Source organism: Podarcis muralis, chromosome 5 (assembly GCF_964188315.1).
Source record: "Podarcis muralis chromosome 5, rPodMur119.hap1.1, whole genome shotgun sequence".
Classification (NCBI taxonomy): Eukaryota; Metazoa; Chordata; class Lepidosauria; order Squamata; family Lacertidae; genus Podarcis; species Podarcis muralis.
Genome location: NC_135659.1, coordinates 92,702,858 through 92,720,712, shown reverse-complemented (window position 1 = coordinate 92,720,712; position 17,855 = coordinate 92,702,858). Strand labels below are relative to the sequence as shown.

The 17,855-nt window shown below is 47.8% G+C and overlaps 1 protein-coding gene across 2 annotated transcripts; it reads right to left on the bottom strand.

The window, feature by feature from the left end:
* Positions 1-1,117: 1,117 nt before the first annotated feature.
* OGFR (opioid growth factor receptor) lies at positions 1,118-17,230 on the bottom strand. Of its 2 annotated transcripts, XM_028735409.2 has the most exons (8): positions 16,798-17,212; positions 13,031-13,078; positions 10,260-10,322; positions 9,761-9,842; positions 8,112-8,190; positions 6,209-6,275; positions 5,031-5,179; positions 1,118-3,220 (listed from the first exon to the last, which is right to left on the bottom strand). In XM_028735409.2, the coding sequence occupies exons 1-8, from the start codon at positions 17,077-17,079 to the stop codon at positions 1,597-1,599; spliced, it is 2,394 nt and encodes a 797-aa protein (XP_028591242.2). In that variant the 5' UTR covers positions 17,080-17,212; the 3' UTR covers positions 1,118-1,596. The 2 variants fall into 2 exon arrangements, with proteins under 2 accessions (XP_028591242.2, XP_028591243.2); XM_028735410.2 differs by lacking the exon at positions 13,031-13,078 and having other exon boundaries at positions 16,798-17,230.
* Positions 17,231-17,855: the final 625 nt, after the last annotated feature.

Sequence of the window (17,855 nt, the reverse complement as noted above, 5' to 3'; positions counted from 1 at the left end):
GTCCCCAAGACCTTCATACGAGGCCGCCTCCCACTTTCTTCTACTGCGCGGCAGACACCCTAGAGAGGTTCACCTGGTGCCACCGATCTTATGGTCCTTTACTGTGATGGTTCCAGGGGTTGCTTGTGTGTAAATCAACGCCACCCTTGGCTGGTTGCCTGAATGAACCCTTTCTGTCTGGACAGCCACGCACCTGTGGCTGTCTCAATCGCTGGCAGAATCCGTTAGTGGGCGTTTCTTGAACTTCTTCCAGCAAAGAAGCTCTTTGACGCCTAGTCTCCGCCTACTTTCTCTGCGCGGAAGCCTTCTGCGCAGGGAGGGTGTGGGCATCGGAGGACCCGTGCTCTCCCCACTGGTTCCCGGTGAGGAGTCTTGGAGCCACCTCGCCAATTCCCCCATCTGCCCCCCTTCTTCACTGGTGTTACGCTGATTTCCTTCCCCAGAAGATGTGCTGCTTCTCTCCCTCCCAGGACGCTCTCTGGCATCCCTCTGGAGCCCTCCCTCTCCCTCTGGCTCCGATGGCAGTTCCCTGACATTTACATAAGACCATTGGGAGACAATCACTTCCCCTTACTGGTTTTACATTGCACTTAACGCTGCCATGTGCTGGCTTTTATTCTGTATTGTGTTGAGATTGCTCTAAGGTTCTGGTTGCATTTATTTGCATGTTTGGAATTCTAAGTTTGCAAACCACCCAGAGGCCTTCATTGATGGTGCGTTATAGGAATGTCACAAAGCCGCCTTCAGCTGCATTGAGGGGCAATGCCAGTGACTAGATACGCGCCCCCCCCCCAAGTCCTGTCTCACTAACTTTTTAGACTCTCCTCATATGGACAAGTAGTTAAGTAGCAGGAAGCAGAGTGTGAGAATAAATTGACAGTTCTCCCAATGAAGATGTAGAAAGTGGAGTCCTCCAACAATCGCATAAACCAAAGTCTATGGGGAGTATATGGAAGAAAACAACACTTGTTCCTTACTTCTCTACATTTAAGAACATGAAATCAGAGGCATCAAAACATTCTTCTCCCAGGAGACGTTTGCAAGATTGTTTAGCTTAGGTTTCATTCTCAAACATGCCCAGTTTAATGATGAAGAAAAGAAACTAGAAGCTCTTAACTAGAAGTTAGGAACTTTTATTTTAACAAAGCAAGATTAATTTAACAAATAGATTCCTTTCGGACCGTCTAGTAAATACTGGAAAATTTGCCCACAAAGTGGCATTTGCTTGCTCAAAAAATGATTTCCATTTCGAAACCAGAGCTATTTGGAATCATTTATAAACTAAAGGAGAAAACCCACACACATTATTTGAGAATTCAGAAGATCAAGTATGCAAGTCAACAACTGGGGGAGTTTCATCTCGAAGCCTTTGTTGTCTGTCCCCAGTGAAAACAACCCATTATGAAGGTCTTGGGCTTCATAACCAAGTATACAAAAAAAGAGGAACCAACACACACACACACACACACACACACACACACACACACACACACACGGGCAGTGGACTGGTGCTGTTCTGATCAACTTGTAAAAAGATATGTCCTTTTAACTGCCTCCAGAACCAGTGGAACCACCTCATTCTTATCCAGGATAAAGCTATTCTGCTTCTAGCCCTGATACAGAATTCACACTCTCCGCAGATTCAAGTGTTTCATTAATATCTGCCACTCCTTCTGCCTTTCCTTCAACGCCCCCCTCTTCCTGTCCTGGGCTGTCCTGTCCAGCCACATCCTTCTTTTCACTGAATGGCAGAATTTCGCTGGCCTGAGATCTCTTGACTTCCACAGCGGAGGTAGTTCCTTGCTTGCCAGACTGGGCTGGCGCACAGGTGTCCGGCGAAAGGCTTGACTCGGCGTTAGTTTTGGAATTAACCAATAAATCCACACCCGGCATTCCACAGTCGCGGTCTGTAGGAGTGTTGCCAATTGTTTCTGTCGCATCGTGGCAGGCTCGATCCGTCCTCTCGGTGCTGGCGGAGTTTATCTGGCTCTCAGAGGATGCCACCTCGATGCCCGCCTCTTCAGGTGTCCCCAAGGCACCGCCTTCCGATGCCATCTCAACTTTCCGCCTTTTTCTCATTGCGTCAGTGGCTTCCGTCTCCTTCATGTACCCACCATCCATACCACCTCCTTGAGGCAGCAAAGGGCAGGCCTTCTCCTCCGTGAACAGAAGGCCATCGATCTCCTTCTGACCAATCACAACTTCTCCAAGGTTGGCAGAGATCTTCTCAATGTCGGTGGGGCTTCTCACCACTCTGACGCTTTCCTCGCTCAACCTGCTCATCTCAAGCTTCCTCTTCTTGCATTCCTTCGGACTTTCGCCGGATGCTCCGCTCTCACCCTCGTCCGCGGGATCCTGCCTTTCCAGCTGGGGAGACGAAGAACCTGGAGCTCCATCTTTCGTCTTGCCCTTCTGTGCCCCACTCTTGCCCTCCTCCACAAGATCCTGCCTTCCCGAGTTGACAAACGAAGAAACCGGTGTGTCTTTCTTCCCGCCGTCCTCCTCCGCCTTGACTTCCTCTGCTGTTAAAAGCCCACGTTGACTCGCCTTACCTGAAGCGTCGTGTTCACCTGCGGGACTCGTTTGGGGTCCCAGAGCATCTCCGGCCTGCAATCCATCGCCACGGATACCAGAGGAAGGCTCTCCCTCGATAACTTTGCTAAGGACAGAGTCACTGGATGAAAACCCCAGTTCATCATCACTTTGGGATACAGGCTCCTCAAACGGATTATTGGTTGTTTGGTCTACAGCAGGGCAGACGGTGCCTGTCTTGTCCAGCAGCTCATCTTGATCGTTTTCCATGCTCTCCCTCCTCGCAGGCTCTTCCTCAAGTCTCTGGCATGTTTTATGCTGCTCCTCGACTTCACTCTTTCCTGCAGTCTCCTCTCCATCCTCATCCTGTTCCCCCGCCAGCCCCTCGCTGTTCAGGAATTCTGGGGACCGGGGTTTGAATCGCCGCAGCTTCCTGTGCGGGCCCCAGACGAAATCCCGCTTGGGCGTGAAGTGCTGCCACGCAAAATGCACCAACTCCTTCCGCTGCTGCTTGTTCCGGACAGTGAAGACAAAGTAGTCCAAGGCACTTCTCAGCACCCGCGGGAGCTCCTGGTGGACTAGGATCTCCGTCAGGAAGAACTTCACCAGGTGCATCTGGTAGTTTTCGTAGCCCAACTCTCCCAAGCACTTCAGGATGCGAGTGATCCGCAAATTATTGTGGCTGAACCTGAAAGGGGGAGAAAGAAGGGGAAGTAAGTCTCACATTGTGAAGGCAAACAACTAGGCATGGAAGGGAGCTACAATCCAAATATCCTACAAAGGACATTCCCACTTACTTTTTGGAATGGAACAAGCCAGCAGTGAAGCAGAGGGCCTTCTTGGTAGTGGCGCCTTCCCTGTGGAATGCCCTCCCATCAGATGTCAAAGGAGATAAACTACAGTTGTACCTTGGAAATCGAACAGCCTAGTTCTCAAACATTTTGGCTTCCCAACAATTGAAACCCGGAAGTGACTGCTCCAGTTTTCGAATGTTCCCTTGGAAGCCAAACGTCCAATGGGGCTTCAGCGGCTTCTGGTTGGCTGCAGGAGCTTCCTGCAGCCAATCAGAAGATGCGCTTTGGTTTTTCAACATTTTGGAAGTCGAATGGACTTCCGGAACGGATTCTGTTCAACTTCCAAGGTACGACTGTATCTAGAAGACATCTGAAGGCAGCCTTGTATAAGGGAAGTTTTTAGCTTCTGATGTCTTATTATGCTTTTATATTTGTTGGAAGCCGCCCAGCGCAGCCGGAGCAACCCAGTCAGATGGACGGTGCACATATGATAAAATCCTTCTTATTATGCTTTTATGCAGAAACTCTGTTTGGCAGAGTGTTTTTGCCTTGATGGCGCTCAGCCTATCAAGCACAACTCAGCTTAAGTAGCTGGTGTTCCCATGCAGGATCCCAGACCAAGAACTGGAGGTGGAGAACGGCCCAAGTTCACTCACAAACCCACTGCAAAATCCATGGATCCTAGGGCAGCCCATCATCTCAGAGCATTCGGGTATTGATGGCTACCGGCCGTGATGGTTATGTTTTGTCAGAGGCAGTAACGCTTCTGAATGCCAGGAATCACAAGCGGGGAGAGAATTACAAGCAGAGAGGGAAGTGTTGCACTCGTGTCTTGCTTGCAAGCTCCCCATGTGCATCTGGTTGGCCTTTGTGGGAACAGGATATTGCACTAAATAAGGCACTGGCTTGATCCAGAGGGCTCTCCTGATGTTCTTGAGACCAATACGGAATAGCTCTTTCTATGCAAGCACAGCACAAAGCCAGCTTCACTCAGCTTCATTCACATTTGATACGATACGATAATATTTATTGTCATTGTCCCATACAGAACAACGAAATTGAAAGAATCTACATCAGACATTCCAAAACCAACAAGCCTGCTATCCCAGCCTGGTTAACCCCCTAAAAACTCTGATACCCCATAATTAAATACAATATACTCCCAAAGAGACTACCTTACACTGCGTTTAAAACCAAAATCGCATTTGGATAAAAACTGTTTCTCAGGCAGCTAACCCTGTACCTTCTTCCAGAAGGCAGAAGCTGAAAGAGATCATTTCCGGGGTGCGCACTATCCTGCGCTATCTCTGCAGCTTTCTTATGGCACCTGGCAGCATAGATTTGATCCAAGGTGGGAAGAGTGCACCCAATTATTCTCTCTGCAGTCTTTACAACCCTGGACGGCATTGTGTTCCCCCTGACCGTGCAGCTCCCAAACGACACACACAGACCGTAAGTTAATACACTCTCAACAGTACAATGGTAAAATGCCATCAACAGGTCCTTTGAGAGATTATTTTTTCGGAGGATTCTCAGAAAATATAACCTCTGCTGTGCTCTCTTCTTCAGGTCTTTACTGTTTTCTCCCCAGGTTAGGTCATCACTCAACTCCATTCCCAGAATGATGACTGCAGTAGCCAAGGGACTGCAGTGCAGGCCACCTGGTGACTTTTATGCACAGGTATGTCTAGCAAAGCAACTCACTGGTTGAGGTTCTCGAATCTCTCTCTCCAGTTCTTTGCTCGCCGCAATTCGCCCGTTTTCTCATTTAGCAGCTCGATTCCATAGAAGTCCAACATGAGCTTGTAAGCTCTGACGAACCTCGCCATGACTTCCTTTGATTTCTTGAAGGCCTGAAATGCCCAATGGGCAGGACACAAAACAGTTGTTCTTTATTGATGACTTCATTGTTCCATTCTACTTGAAAACTGCTTTGAGGTTTTTATTACAATCCAGAGGTAAAAATATATTGTGAAACTTTTTTTTTTAATTAAGCACTGTTAGTTTAAACTTTTTAGCTTATTTGGTACTATTTTACTGCTTGATTTTGTGGGAGTCGTTTTTGACCTATGCAACCTGCTGCAAAGGTAAAGGGACCCCTGACCATTAGGTCCAGTCGTGGCCGACTCTGGGGTTGTGGCGCTCATCTCGCTTTACTGGCCGAGGGAGCCGGCGTACAGCTTCTGGGTCATGTAGCCAGCATGACTAAGCCGCTTCTGGCGAACCAGAGCAGCGCACGGAAACGGCGTTTACCTTCCCGCCGGAGTGGTAACTATTTATCTACTTGCACTTTGACGTGCTTTCGAACTGCTAGGTTGGCAGGAGCAGGGACCGAGCAACGGGAGCTCACCCTGTCACGGGGATTTGAACCGCCGACCTTCTGACTGGCAAGTCCTAGGCTCTGTGGTTTAACCCTCAGCGCCACCCGCGTCCCTAGTGCAAGATGCTGTCTGAACAGCTATACAGGAACATTTTAGAATTGAAACAACAGCAACTTTAGAAGTTGGCCAAGGTGTTCCATCATGGAGCAATTCAACAACCTTCATTCTGGTGCCCTCCATATTTTTTGAGTCCTGATAGCTAGCAATGCAGGTTGTGGGTCACCTCACTGGGTGAACCAGAGGCATGTCTCCATCCTCTGGCCGAAAGCTAGAGGGAAGACACCTCTGGGAATTCCTGGGTTCGGTGACTGGTGCTAGCGTGGAAGTGGGGAAATCGATATACAGGTCTTATGGGCCCCAGCAGTCATAGCGCCAAAGCCGCTACAGTCAGAGTTGCTATTATTTCATAAATGGGTGTAAAAAGAAGGCAGAAAACTCAGAATCCATTTCCCCCTACCTGTGGTTTTAAAGCAAATGTTTAAAGGGCAAGAGGACTCCTACCTGGATTTCTTGACAGGTGAGAAGCCGCGCGCGCCAGTTCCTTCCCGGCTCACGCAAAGGAAATAACCTGGAAGGAAGTCAAACAAAGAGGGGAATCAAGTCTGCAAAGAAAACAAGAATTTAGCCCAGAAACAAGCAGGACATCCCAACTGCTGAGAGGCACAGAATCCAGCATGGTGCCCCTCAATATATTGTTGGACCCCAACTCCCACCGCTGCTGCCCAGCTTCCTGGAAGGTGGGCTGCTGCTGCTGCAGCAGGAAGGTTGATGGGGTGCAAACACGCTGGCAGAATTGTTTCTACCAGTGCAGCTGCACTGCGCTGACTTCCTTGTCCTCTCATCCCTTCTTGCAAGCAACAGTGACCCCTCTTGGTCGGGAACGAGTATAAAGATTCTGCCTCGCCTGATGAGCAACTTCTGGAAGCAGCCATTTAGAAGAGACAATTACCGTATTTTTCGCTCTATAAGATGCACCAGACCACAAGACGCACCTAATTTTTGGAGGAGGGAAACAAGAAAAAATATATTCTGAATCTCAGAAGCCAGAACAGCAAGAGGGATCACTGTGCAGTGAAAGCAGCAATCCCTCTTGTTGTTCTGGCTTCTGGGATAGCTGCACAGCCTGCATTCGCTCCATAAGATGCACACACATTTCCCCATACTTTTTAGGAGGGAAAAAGTGAGTCTTATAGAGCAAAAAATACGGTATGCCCCTGGCTCAAGTTTTCTTACCAACTGCCACGAGTGTAACAGAGCTGCAAGGATTTTTCCACATTGCACAGAAACCTTAACTTCTGCAAAAATACCCAAGAGACCCTAATTAAGCCTGAAAATGGGTCAGTTTATTTAGATATGACCCACATCTTCAAGACTTCAGAAAGCTGGCTACACATTAAACCAGAGGTCTGCAACATGGTGCCTGCAGGTGCACAGGTGGCCTCAGAGGCCTTCCCTGGTACCCCCTAACCCCCAAAGTTAGGCTTGAGAGGAGGATACACTATTAATGGGATCTGTACTGGCTGGCAACTGGTTTAAGGTTTTTATTGCTGGTATATAAAGCCCCAAACTGTCTAGGATCTGCTCACATCTTGCCAGAGCATCCTACCCAAACCCTTAGACCGACACGTGAGGCACTTGTGAGTGCCACACACCTCAAGCATCTTGTTTAACAAGTAACTAGAGCAGAGCTTTGCATCAGCCATCGGTCCAGTATACCTGAAGAATCGTCTCCACCCCCACCGTTCTGCCCGGACACTGAGGTCCAGTGCCGAGGGCCTTCTGGCGGTTCCCTCACTGTGAGAAGCCAAGTTACAGGGAACCAGGCAGAGGGCCTTCTTGGTAGTGGCGCCCGCCCTGCGGAACGCCCTCCCATCAGATGTCAAAGAAATAAACAACTACCAGAAGACATCTGAAGGCAGCCCTGTTTAGGGAAGCTTTTAATGTTTAATAGATTATTGTATTTTAATATTCTGTTGAAAGCCGCCCAGAGTGGCTGGGGAAGCCCAGCCTGATGGGCAGGGTATAAATAAATTTATTATTATTATTATTATTATTAAAACCTTGAATATGCATACAGCACAGGGACTGATGCTTTTTAACATTACGCTCATTGGTGGGTGAGGGCACGAACCGTGGTAGCCCAGAACACGTCTATGTTTCTAGAATGCAAGCTGCAATTCACTATTAACAATATTTGATGGAAACAACCTTGTTTTTCATTGCAGTCCCGCCCAGAGGAAGTGTGCTACAGCCCCTCTGGAAGATGCTCTGGCTCAGATTTTGGAGAGCCTCGAAAGAAGAGGAGAAGGGGAAAGGAAAGAACAGGAATGTCCCAAAACAGAAAACAGGCTACAGCACTCCCCGCCCCCATGTGCCATTAGAATATCTAACGGGGGCCACTTACCACTGGATATATGAATGGTTTTCTTCCAGAGTGACATAGTCGTTATGCCACATCTCAAGGAGATCTTCAATAAGGAGGCCTAGAAGAGGGTGGGAAACATAAGAAGGGTCTAAAATTAGGCACAGCATCTAAATGGAGAGATTCCCCCACTGTTATTAATTGAATTTATACGCTGCCCTTCCTCCCGAAGATGCCCAGGGTGGCAAACAGATACTCAATTCAAAACAAAACCCAAGCAGAACGTTCAAAAACAGCTAAAACATTCCAAAAACAATTAAAAACATCTAAAGTCAGTTGCAGTTATATAATAAACAGCAATCCTGGGGATGCCAGGAATAGTATTCTGCAGCCACCAAATGCCTGGGTAAAAAAAAAGGAAGGACCCCGGACAGTTAAGTTCAGTCAAAGGGGACTTATGGGGTTGCAGCGCTCCTCTCGCTTTCAGGCTGAGGGAGCCGGTGTTTGTCCACAGACAGCTTTCTGGGTCATGTGGCCAGCAGGACTAAAATGCTTCTGGCACAATGGAACACAGTGACGGAAACCAGAGCACACGGATATGCCGTTTACCTTCCCACTGCAGTGGTACCTATTTATCTACTTGCACTGGCATGCTTTCGAACTGCTACGTTGGCAGGAGCTGGGACAGAGCAATGGGAGCTCACTTTGTTGCGGGGATTCGAAGAACCACCAACCTTCTGATCGGCAAGTCCAAGAGGCTCCGTGGTTTAGACCACAGCGCCACCCACTTCCCTTTGACACTGGAGGGAGGGAGATTCAGAATGGGCAAAGCAGCTTCTTCACACAGTGCATGAACTGTAGGATTCGCTGCTACAAGAGGCAGCGATGGCCACTGACTTGGGTGTCGTGAAAAGAGGATTAGACAAAATTATGGAGGACAGAGCTAGCAATTGGCTACCAGCCATGACGGCTGTGCTGTACTTCCACAGGTCATATGCCTCTGAATGCCAGTTGATGGAGGCTTCAGGAAAAGAGAATCAGAGTTGGAAGGGACCCTGAGGATCATCTAGTCCAACCCCCTGCAATGCAGGAGTATGTCCCATACGAGGACTGAACTTGCAACCTCGGTGTTATCAGCACCACGCTCTAACCAACTGAGCTATCTAGGCTGAGAGTACTTGTGTCCCCCGCTTACAACCCTGGAGAGCTGCTGCCAGTCCGTGTAGGCAATACTAAGTTAGATGTGCCAATGGCCTGACTTGATACAATGCAACTTCCAGTGTTCCAAGCCATGTGGATTTCCCAGGCAATCTCCACCACTCAGGGACTGTAGGAATTACTGCATGGCTGACCTGTCCTGGTGTATTGTGAGGAAGAATTCATAAACACTTGCGGGAGAGACAGAGGCCTTTTGCCCCGGAAAAAGAGAGAATGAAACCTGCTCCTTGCAACAGCAGAATGCAACGGGTTCCCTTTTACAGATTTAATTTTGCCTTCCAGGGGGAACAGCTGTAGGAAATATACACAGGCCTTCAATCATTTCTGCAGGGAGGGAACAGGCATAAATAAATAGCGTTCTAAAACCGAATACAATTCACTCCCCTGTCAAGGGCCAGTGGTGGGGGGAAAGCAACCTTATAAGACCTAACATTTGCCTTGGGGAAAAGAGAGAATAATATCAAAAGCCATACCATTAGGCTGAAAACTCATCTCGTTTTTGTAAAACCTCAAATTCCACATTTTCTCTTCTCTCATTTCTGTTTCTTCCAATCCCTGAGGAAGGAAGGAAGGAACATCAGTTGTGGATGTGAATGATCTCTCACTGAGCTACCCCAGGAAAATCTTGACCATACACAATCTGTTGCGTGCCACACCCCTTTAGCAGGCTTAATTGGGACATCAGAAATAGCCTTTTCTTTTTTTTTTGGAACCAATGATTTCTTTGCTGGAGAGAAGCTCCCATCACTCCTGGCCATGGGCGTGATGCTGACTGGGGCTGATGGGACTTGCGAGTCCAACTTCTGGAGAGCACCTGGTTGGCAACCCGATTGGGAGGTTTCCTTTCTAAATTAAGCGCCATTCAGATCTTAGTTACGTGGATCACTGGGCGTACAAGATCGGTGTACAATAAATGAATGGCACAGCCAGCTAGCAGTCTCTTGCTATGAACGATGATCAACACACTCTTACCGGATAATGTTGCCTGTATTTCTGCATATCTTTTGCTGCCATCCAGTTGCGACCAGCTGCGTTCTAAGAGAGAGGGGGGGGGCGGCGAGAGTTAAGGGAGGGGCTGTGAAGCTGAATTATCCCTACAAAAAACCCTCCATACCACCACAAAAGCCAATGTAGTCCTTCCATACTGACAATGCAAAGTGCAAAGTTATTTAGATCGAAAGGAGCAAAGTTCCAGAGAAGCCTGGATAGCTCAGCTGGTTACAGTGTGGTGCTGAAAACGGCAAGGTTGCAGGTTCGATCCCTGTATGGGACACCTGAATATTCCTGCACTGTAGGGGGTTGGACTAGATGATCCTCAGGGTCCCTTGAAACTCTAGAATGCTATGAAGATCTATTTTAGATGCAGTGCTCATGTTTAGTGGACGATAATGATAGTGATAATAATAATAATAATTTATTTTTTATACCCCGCCCATCTGGCTGGGCTTCCCTAGCCACTCTGAGCGGCTTCCAACAAAATACAGTAATCCATCAGACATTAAAAGCTTCCCTAAACAGGACTGCCTTCAGATGTCTTCTAAAAGTCTGGTGGTAATTGTTCTCTTTGACATCTGGTGGGAGGGTGTTCCATAGGGTGGGTACCACTACTGAGAAGGCCAAGGATTGCTCTGGGCCCTCCAACCCGACCCACAGCAAACCATGGCTGTCTGCACCCAACTCACCCAACTCCCTCTGAATAGGAGGAGGAGTTTGGATTTGATATCCCGCTTTATCACTACCCTAAGGAGTCTCAAAGCAGCTAACATTCTCCTTTCCCTTCCTCCCCCAAAACAAACACTCTGTGAGGTGAGTGGGACTGAGAGACTTCAAAGAAGTGTGACTAGCCCAAGGTCACCCAGGAGCTGCATGTGGAGGAGCAGAGACACGAACCCAGTTCCCCAGATTACGAATCTACCGCTCTTAACCACTACACCACACTGGCTCTCAGAATAGGCCTGATTCGGCTCAGGGTGGGGCTGAATCTGGTGCACAGCCCTAGTGATGCGGATGCCATGGGGAGAGAATGCCATTGGCGTGCTTTGCCATGGGGGTTATAGCTAGATGGCACCAACCCGCCATAAGTTTACTGAACACAGGGCTGCTTTGCTAGAAGAGAGCTTGAGCGCTCCGTCTTTGAGCCTCGGGCTTCCTGCTCAATTGCCAACCTTGCCTCCTCGTATCGGCTCTCTGCGCAGTTTGCAAGCAGACTTCACCATGGCACAGACTTTATTTTTAGTATCCCACATCATGGAACAAGAAGTCAGGTTCCATGAATAGTGAAACCTCAATCGGGGTAGCTGAATCACTGCACGTCAAATGGTTTACTGGTTCACTCCCACCATGCTCTCAAGTGATATTTTTACGGGAAGCCATGCCCTGAGAGTGCTCCTTGGCCGAGGGCCACAGCTCAGTTGGATAGAGTGTGGTAATGATAATGCCAAGGCTGCAGGTTTGATCCCCATACGGGACAGCTGCCTATTCCTGCATTGTAGAAAGTTCGACTAGAGCAGGGTTTGCCAAACTTGGGTCTCCAGCTGCTTTTGGACTACAACTCCCATCATCCCTAGCTAGCAGGACCAGTGGTCAGGGATGCTGGGACTTGTAGTCCGAAAACACCTGGAGACCCAGGTTTGGGAAGCCCTGGACTAGATGAACCCAAGGGCTCCTTCCAAGTCCAAGTGAGTGGAACAGGAAGTGTAAATTTGACCCTTGGGCTGCAGGTTAGTTTCTATATGCACGTGTGCGCGCGCACGCACACACAACCCTCTCTCTCCCTCATGTCTCCACCAAGAGGCATTAGTAGAGTTCAAGGAGGACAAGTTCCAGCCAGGCAAAAACTTATGGGGTGGAATGCAGGGCCAGTGACAGGTCTGGGCTGGGGACAGTTCCAAGGGCCAGACAGAGAGACATTTGCAGCTCATTGTTGAGGCTCCTCTACCCTCGCACTGGACTAGTGAAGAGAAGAGGCACCCCAATAACGGGAAGGGCAATAACATCCACACAAACACATGCTGCAGGAGAAAGTCCATGATGCCTCCTTATTAAAGGGACAAGTGCAAATTTTTGCACCACTCTCCTCTACGGTACAGTGGTACCTCGGGTTACATACGCTTCAGGTTACAGACGCTTCAGGTTACAGATTCCGCTAACCCAGAAATAGTACCTCGGGTTAAGAACAGAAATCGTGCTCCAGCAGCGCGAGGCCCCATTAGCTAAATTGGTGCTTCAGGTTAAGAACAGTTTCAGGCTAAGAACAGACCTCTGGAACGAATTAAGTACTTAACCCGAGGTACCACTGTACATAAGTTTGCAAAGCAACTATGCTATTTGATGTCTTGCCTCCTACCCTTCCTCGTACAGAGTTCATAGAGGGTGGCTAAAAATGGTCCTGCAAAAATTAAACGGGTCTTAAGGCGATGCCTGAACAAAAATGGTATTGGAGAGGTGGGGAACCAGAGGGGAGATTGGGGTCTTGAGCCTCGTAAGGCTTTATAGATCAAAACCAACCCTTCCAATTGAGCCCGGAAACTAATTGGTAGCTACTGGGCCTGACAAGCTACTTCAGTGTTTATAGCTTAGATTCTCTGCGGCTCAAAACTGGTCCTTCAGCTCAGGAAGGCATGAAAACAGCAAGACCACCAAACTTGCTCTCTTGCATCGGATCAAAGAGCCAAAGGCCACAGGAGAAGAGCACACAGTCCAATTATTTAAAAGGCACAAAACTTAAAAAAGAAGACACCCACCGTACGTTTTTTAAAGCTCATGGAGGCATGGTTTGGCCGTTGCCATTCCTGCAGAGAGAAAACAGGACATTTAAAAGTTTTAGAAACATTTAGGATATTGGTATCAATGGTCAGAATGAACGCATTTCACCAACACCCGACAAAAAACCTCTTCATTTGGTTCATCGTGGTTCTTTATTTCTGGGAATATTAAGCGGTCATAGAATTGCAAGGTCAAGAAAGGAGAGTCATATCAGTGGTGCAACTCCTATGACCACTATCAGAAAACTAAACAAGAATCAGTCAATAGTTTGTGGCTATCTTTTCCAACCTGGAATAACACCAGATTTGGGGACTACAATTCACATCAGCCCTGGTTGCTGGCTGGCGCTGATGGGAGTTGTAGTCCAAAACATCTGAAACGCACCAAGTTGAAGACGATTGGTGTGTGGAATAACTCAGAAATAATATTTCTTTATTACTTGATGACAGTTGCATCTGAACAAATGGCTTCACGGGCACCTTTTTTCAAGAACTGCATTCAATAGTTCTGGTAATGGGCCAAGAGTAGAAAATTTGCTTTTCTGGCCAAGGAGTGCCTCAGCCCAGTATACCTGAAGTAGAGTCTCCACTGCCATCGTTCAGCCTGGACACTGAGGTCCAGTGCCGAGGGCCTTCTGGAGGTTCCCTCACTGCGAGAAGTGAGGTTACAGGGAACCAGGCAGAGGGCCTTCTCGGTGGTGGTGCCCGCCCTGTGGAACGCCCTCCCATCAGATGTCACGGAAATAAACAACTATCTGACTTTTAGAAGATATCTGAAGGCTATTAGGGAAGTTTTTAATGTTTGATGTTCTGCCGTATTATTTATATTCTGTTGGGAGCCGCCCACAGTGGCTGGGGAAACCCAGCCAGATGGGTGGAGTATAAATAATAAATTATTATATTATTATTTACCCAGGACCAAAGAAAGTTTTGAACTTCATGAAAAAGCAGTCAATTAATTTCATACCTGGAATGGCTACCCCCCTTTTTAATTCATGTTTGCTTATCAATACTTTCTATTATGTAATGGGGATGTTTAACTCCCAGTTTGAGAACCGGATGTGGCTTCCCAAGCAATTTTTTGTGTGACCCACCCCTCTAATTTTGACAGCAGCAACAACATGAAAAACAAGAACAGATACAGAACTGGGAGGTGACTCTCCTACTCAGCTGATCTGGGTGAATCAGCCAAAAAGCAAACAAGCTCCAAAAAGCAGATTGTTATTAAATCTGGCATCTACACCAGCAATCCTGACCTTCTCAGGTTTCTTCCTAAGAATCAGTGCAAACTTAGAAACTGAAATATGATAGTGCCTTACACAGGCCCTATTATATTTCAGTTTCGTTTCTTGCAAGTTGCACAGCAAAACCAAATCCAAATATTAGTTTCCATTTCTCTGTTATAGGAGATGCAAGATATACCTGAAGGAGCGTCTCCACCCCCTACGTTCAGCCTGGACACTGAGGTCCAGCTCCGAGGGCCTTCTGGCGGTTCCCTCCCTGCGAGAAGTGAGGTCCCAGGGAACCAGGCAGAGGGCCTTCTCGGTAGCGGCGCCCGCCCTGTGGAATGCCCTCCCATCAGATGTCAAGGAAATAAACAACTACCAGACATGTAGAAGACATCTGAAGGCAGCCCTGTTTAGGGAAATTTTTAATGTTTTATCATGCTTTTAATATTCTGTTGGGAGCCACGCAGAGTGGCTGGGGAAACCCAGCCAGATGGGTGGAGTATAAATAATAAATTATTATTTTCTTGCGGCCCTTTCATTCTCTTCTCCCCTAGGCTGAAGAAACAGAATAGGTCTACTCACCTTCAATATCCAATGGGAGTTGATTTATTAAAAGGAAGGCTGGATAAGCCTTGTTTGCACGTCACACTAAACTGTAGTTAAAAACAAAGCATGGTTTATGTGAATGAGCTGTGTGCTTTCATTTGTTCCTCCCCTGCTCCTGTTGAGCTGGGGAGGGAACAAACCAGAAGTTGGCCGCACTTTACATATGTAACCCAGTGCTCATGCTTTGTTTCTCTCCAAACAAACCATGAGTGCTGGTTCACACGTCATATGATACCAGCCTTTGGCTTGCTCCCTCGCTAATACTGTGACAGAAGGAGCAGGGGAGGAGCAAAGTTTTGTGCAGCGTGAAACAAAAAGCTGGCCATTTGAATTAAACCACACCTTATTTTTAACTATGGTTAAGCTTTAAAGTGACATGTGAAAATGCATAAAATAAGAAGTAACAGACTTATTTTTAAAAAGTTTCATAACTATGCAACTATCGCCTAGTAAATTTATTTTTATTTTTTTACCATGGTCTTAATTGTTTCATCTGCTGGGTTTAAGGTTTTTTGGGCTGTGATTTCTGCTTTGTAACTTTGGTTTTAAGAGTTTTATTGAGAAATGCACATCATCCTTGTTTTTTTATCATACTGTACATCATTATTGCGTACCTTACTGTGAATGCCCCCAAGAATTCGGCCGGATGTGTGGTATATTAATGTAATAATAATAATTTATTATTTATACCCCACCCATCTGACTGGGTTTCCCCAGCCACTCTGGGCGGCTCCCAGTCAAATATTAAAACACAATACAGCATTAAACATTAATGTAACGAATTAGAACGCTGGTTAATGTTTTGGGTTTCAAGTAAAACACAAAATGTTTCTATAAACTGCTGCATTAGCCAAGCAATTAAAAGACGGCTGGCCTAGAACCTTTTTCCCCGGGGGGGGGGGGGACCTTTCTATATACGAACATTTACATTTTTAAAAATATGATGAGTGAGCTTTCAGAAGTGTGACCGCACACCTTCCGCATTCTGAAGGCTTCTGCAATGCAAGGCCTGCCATTGAAAAATGTGGGTTCAAGATGCCAGTTAAGCCAAAAACTCCTTTAAGCGGCCTTAGGCAAACTCCATTGCCCAGCTTCCCACAACCCTAGACCAGAGCAGAAAAATATAAATAAATGAGAACCAACCACTGAGAGTGTTCCTGCAATTAGGAGGAAGGAACAGGACAGTTAAAAACACCTTTGCACCCTCCCCAGCACCACTATCAGCGCTTAATAACAGTATTTAGCCATCGCCCAACTTCCTGCATCCTCGCAAGTTTGGGAAACGCTGGACAAGAGACCCCTTTGCAAACGCTGGACAAGAGACCCCTTTGCAAATGCACTGATCTGCAACAAGACGTGACCCCGACGGGAGTAGCGTCCCGTGCCCGGCTGGCACTTTCTCAAATATTTTAGATAGTCTAAGAGAGGGCTTTTCGTTTCTGTTTCCTCGTTTTCCCGGGAGGGAGAGGTCAAGTTACGTAAGGCGAATCGTAACAGTGATCTCCCTTCCGATCACGCCGCCCCTCCCCATATTAACAGCCGCAAACGAGCCCCTTCTAAAAAAAACAACACCACGTTGGGAAAGAAACCGTGCGCTGCAACCTCTCCAGTAAATGGATTTATTTATATGCCCTAAACAGGCAGCCCTGTTTAGGGGAGCTTTTAATGTTTAATAGGTTTTTGTATTTTAATATTCTGTTGGAAGCCGCCCAGAGTGGCTGGGGAAACCCAGCCAGACGGGTGGGGTATAAATAATAAATATATTATTATTATTATTATTATTATTATTATTATTATTAGCGCGCGCGCACACGACCCCCCCCTTGCCTCCTTCTCTGCAGAGACCCGGAAGGGATCAAAGGCCACTTTATATCCAACCCCACCCCCCAATCCTTAGGCAAAGACCCTCACCTGGCTACCGGAGGGCGACCACCATCCTGGGCTGCTGCTGGGCTGGGGCTTCTCTTGAATTCCTGCGTCTTTGTCAGCGGCTGGAGCCGCCCCGGAGTCCTTCCTCCCCACATCTCCCTCCAGTTGCCTTCCACCTTCTTCTTCTCCTCCCTCCTCCTCGTCCTCTTCCCAGGTGGAATCGTACTCCCAGAATCCTTCCTCCTCCTCTTCTTCCTCCTCCTCTTCTTCCTCGCCTGCTCGGTCCTCCTCCTCCTCCTCCGTCCCCCACCGCCATTCCGCCATCCTCGCCGAAGAAGACGCGCGCAAGAAAGGAAAGCGAAAGAAAAGCGGATGCAGCCGCTGCACCGGCGGCGAGGGAGAGGAGGAGGAGGCGGCGGCGGCGGCGATGCAAAGCGAAAGGCACGTGGGAGGAGGAGGAAGAGGAGGCGGGGGCGGCCGCGGGTGGCCCCACCCCGAGCTGCTCTCTCATTGGCCGGCGAGCTCTCCTTCCGAACGTTCGGGACCCGATGGAACGCGGGCGCAGACTCGAGACTCTTTTATCAATGACGGCGCCCGTCTACCGGGAAACGGGGCGACCTTGCAAGGCTGGCGCCGCCTTAGCCGCGCGCGCCTCCTCGTATATACGCCTCGCGTATTTTCAATGCGTGCGGATGGCGGGGCTTTTTTTCACAGCCCGCGTCGGAAGGGAGTTCCGCTCTGTTCCCTTCCCAATACTGTATACGCACAGGATGTGCAGCCTCAGGTCACAACACTAGGAGATAATATAAACCACTGGGACTAAACCGATATTTTTGTTATTTATCCATAGCCACTCCTGTGGATTATTTCTTAAACGAAGAGTGGGGTTCAAAATGTTAAACAATCTGTTTTTTTCCTGTGATTATTATTACCATGATGCTATGTAAATTTATGTTTTTGATGTTGTACGCCACCCTGAGATCCTTGGATAAAGCTCAGCATATGAATTAAGTAAATTAATATTTTATCTGGAGATTGGGGTGTTCAAAGTGCCGTACAATGAAGTCAAAGGGGGTGGGTGATAATGGTTGAAAAGGCAA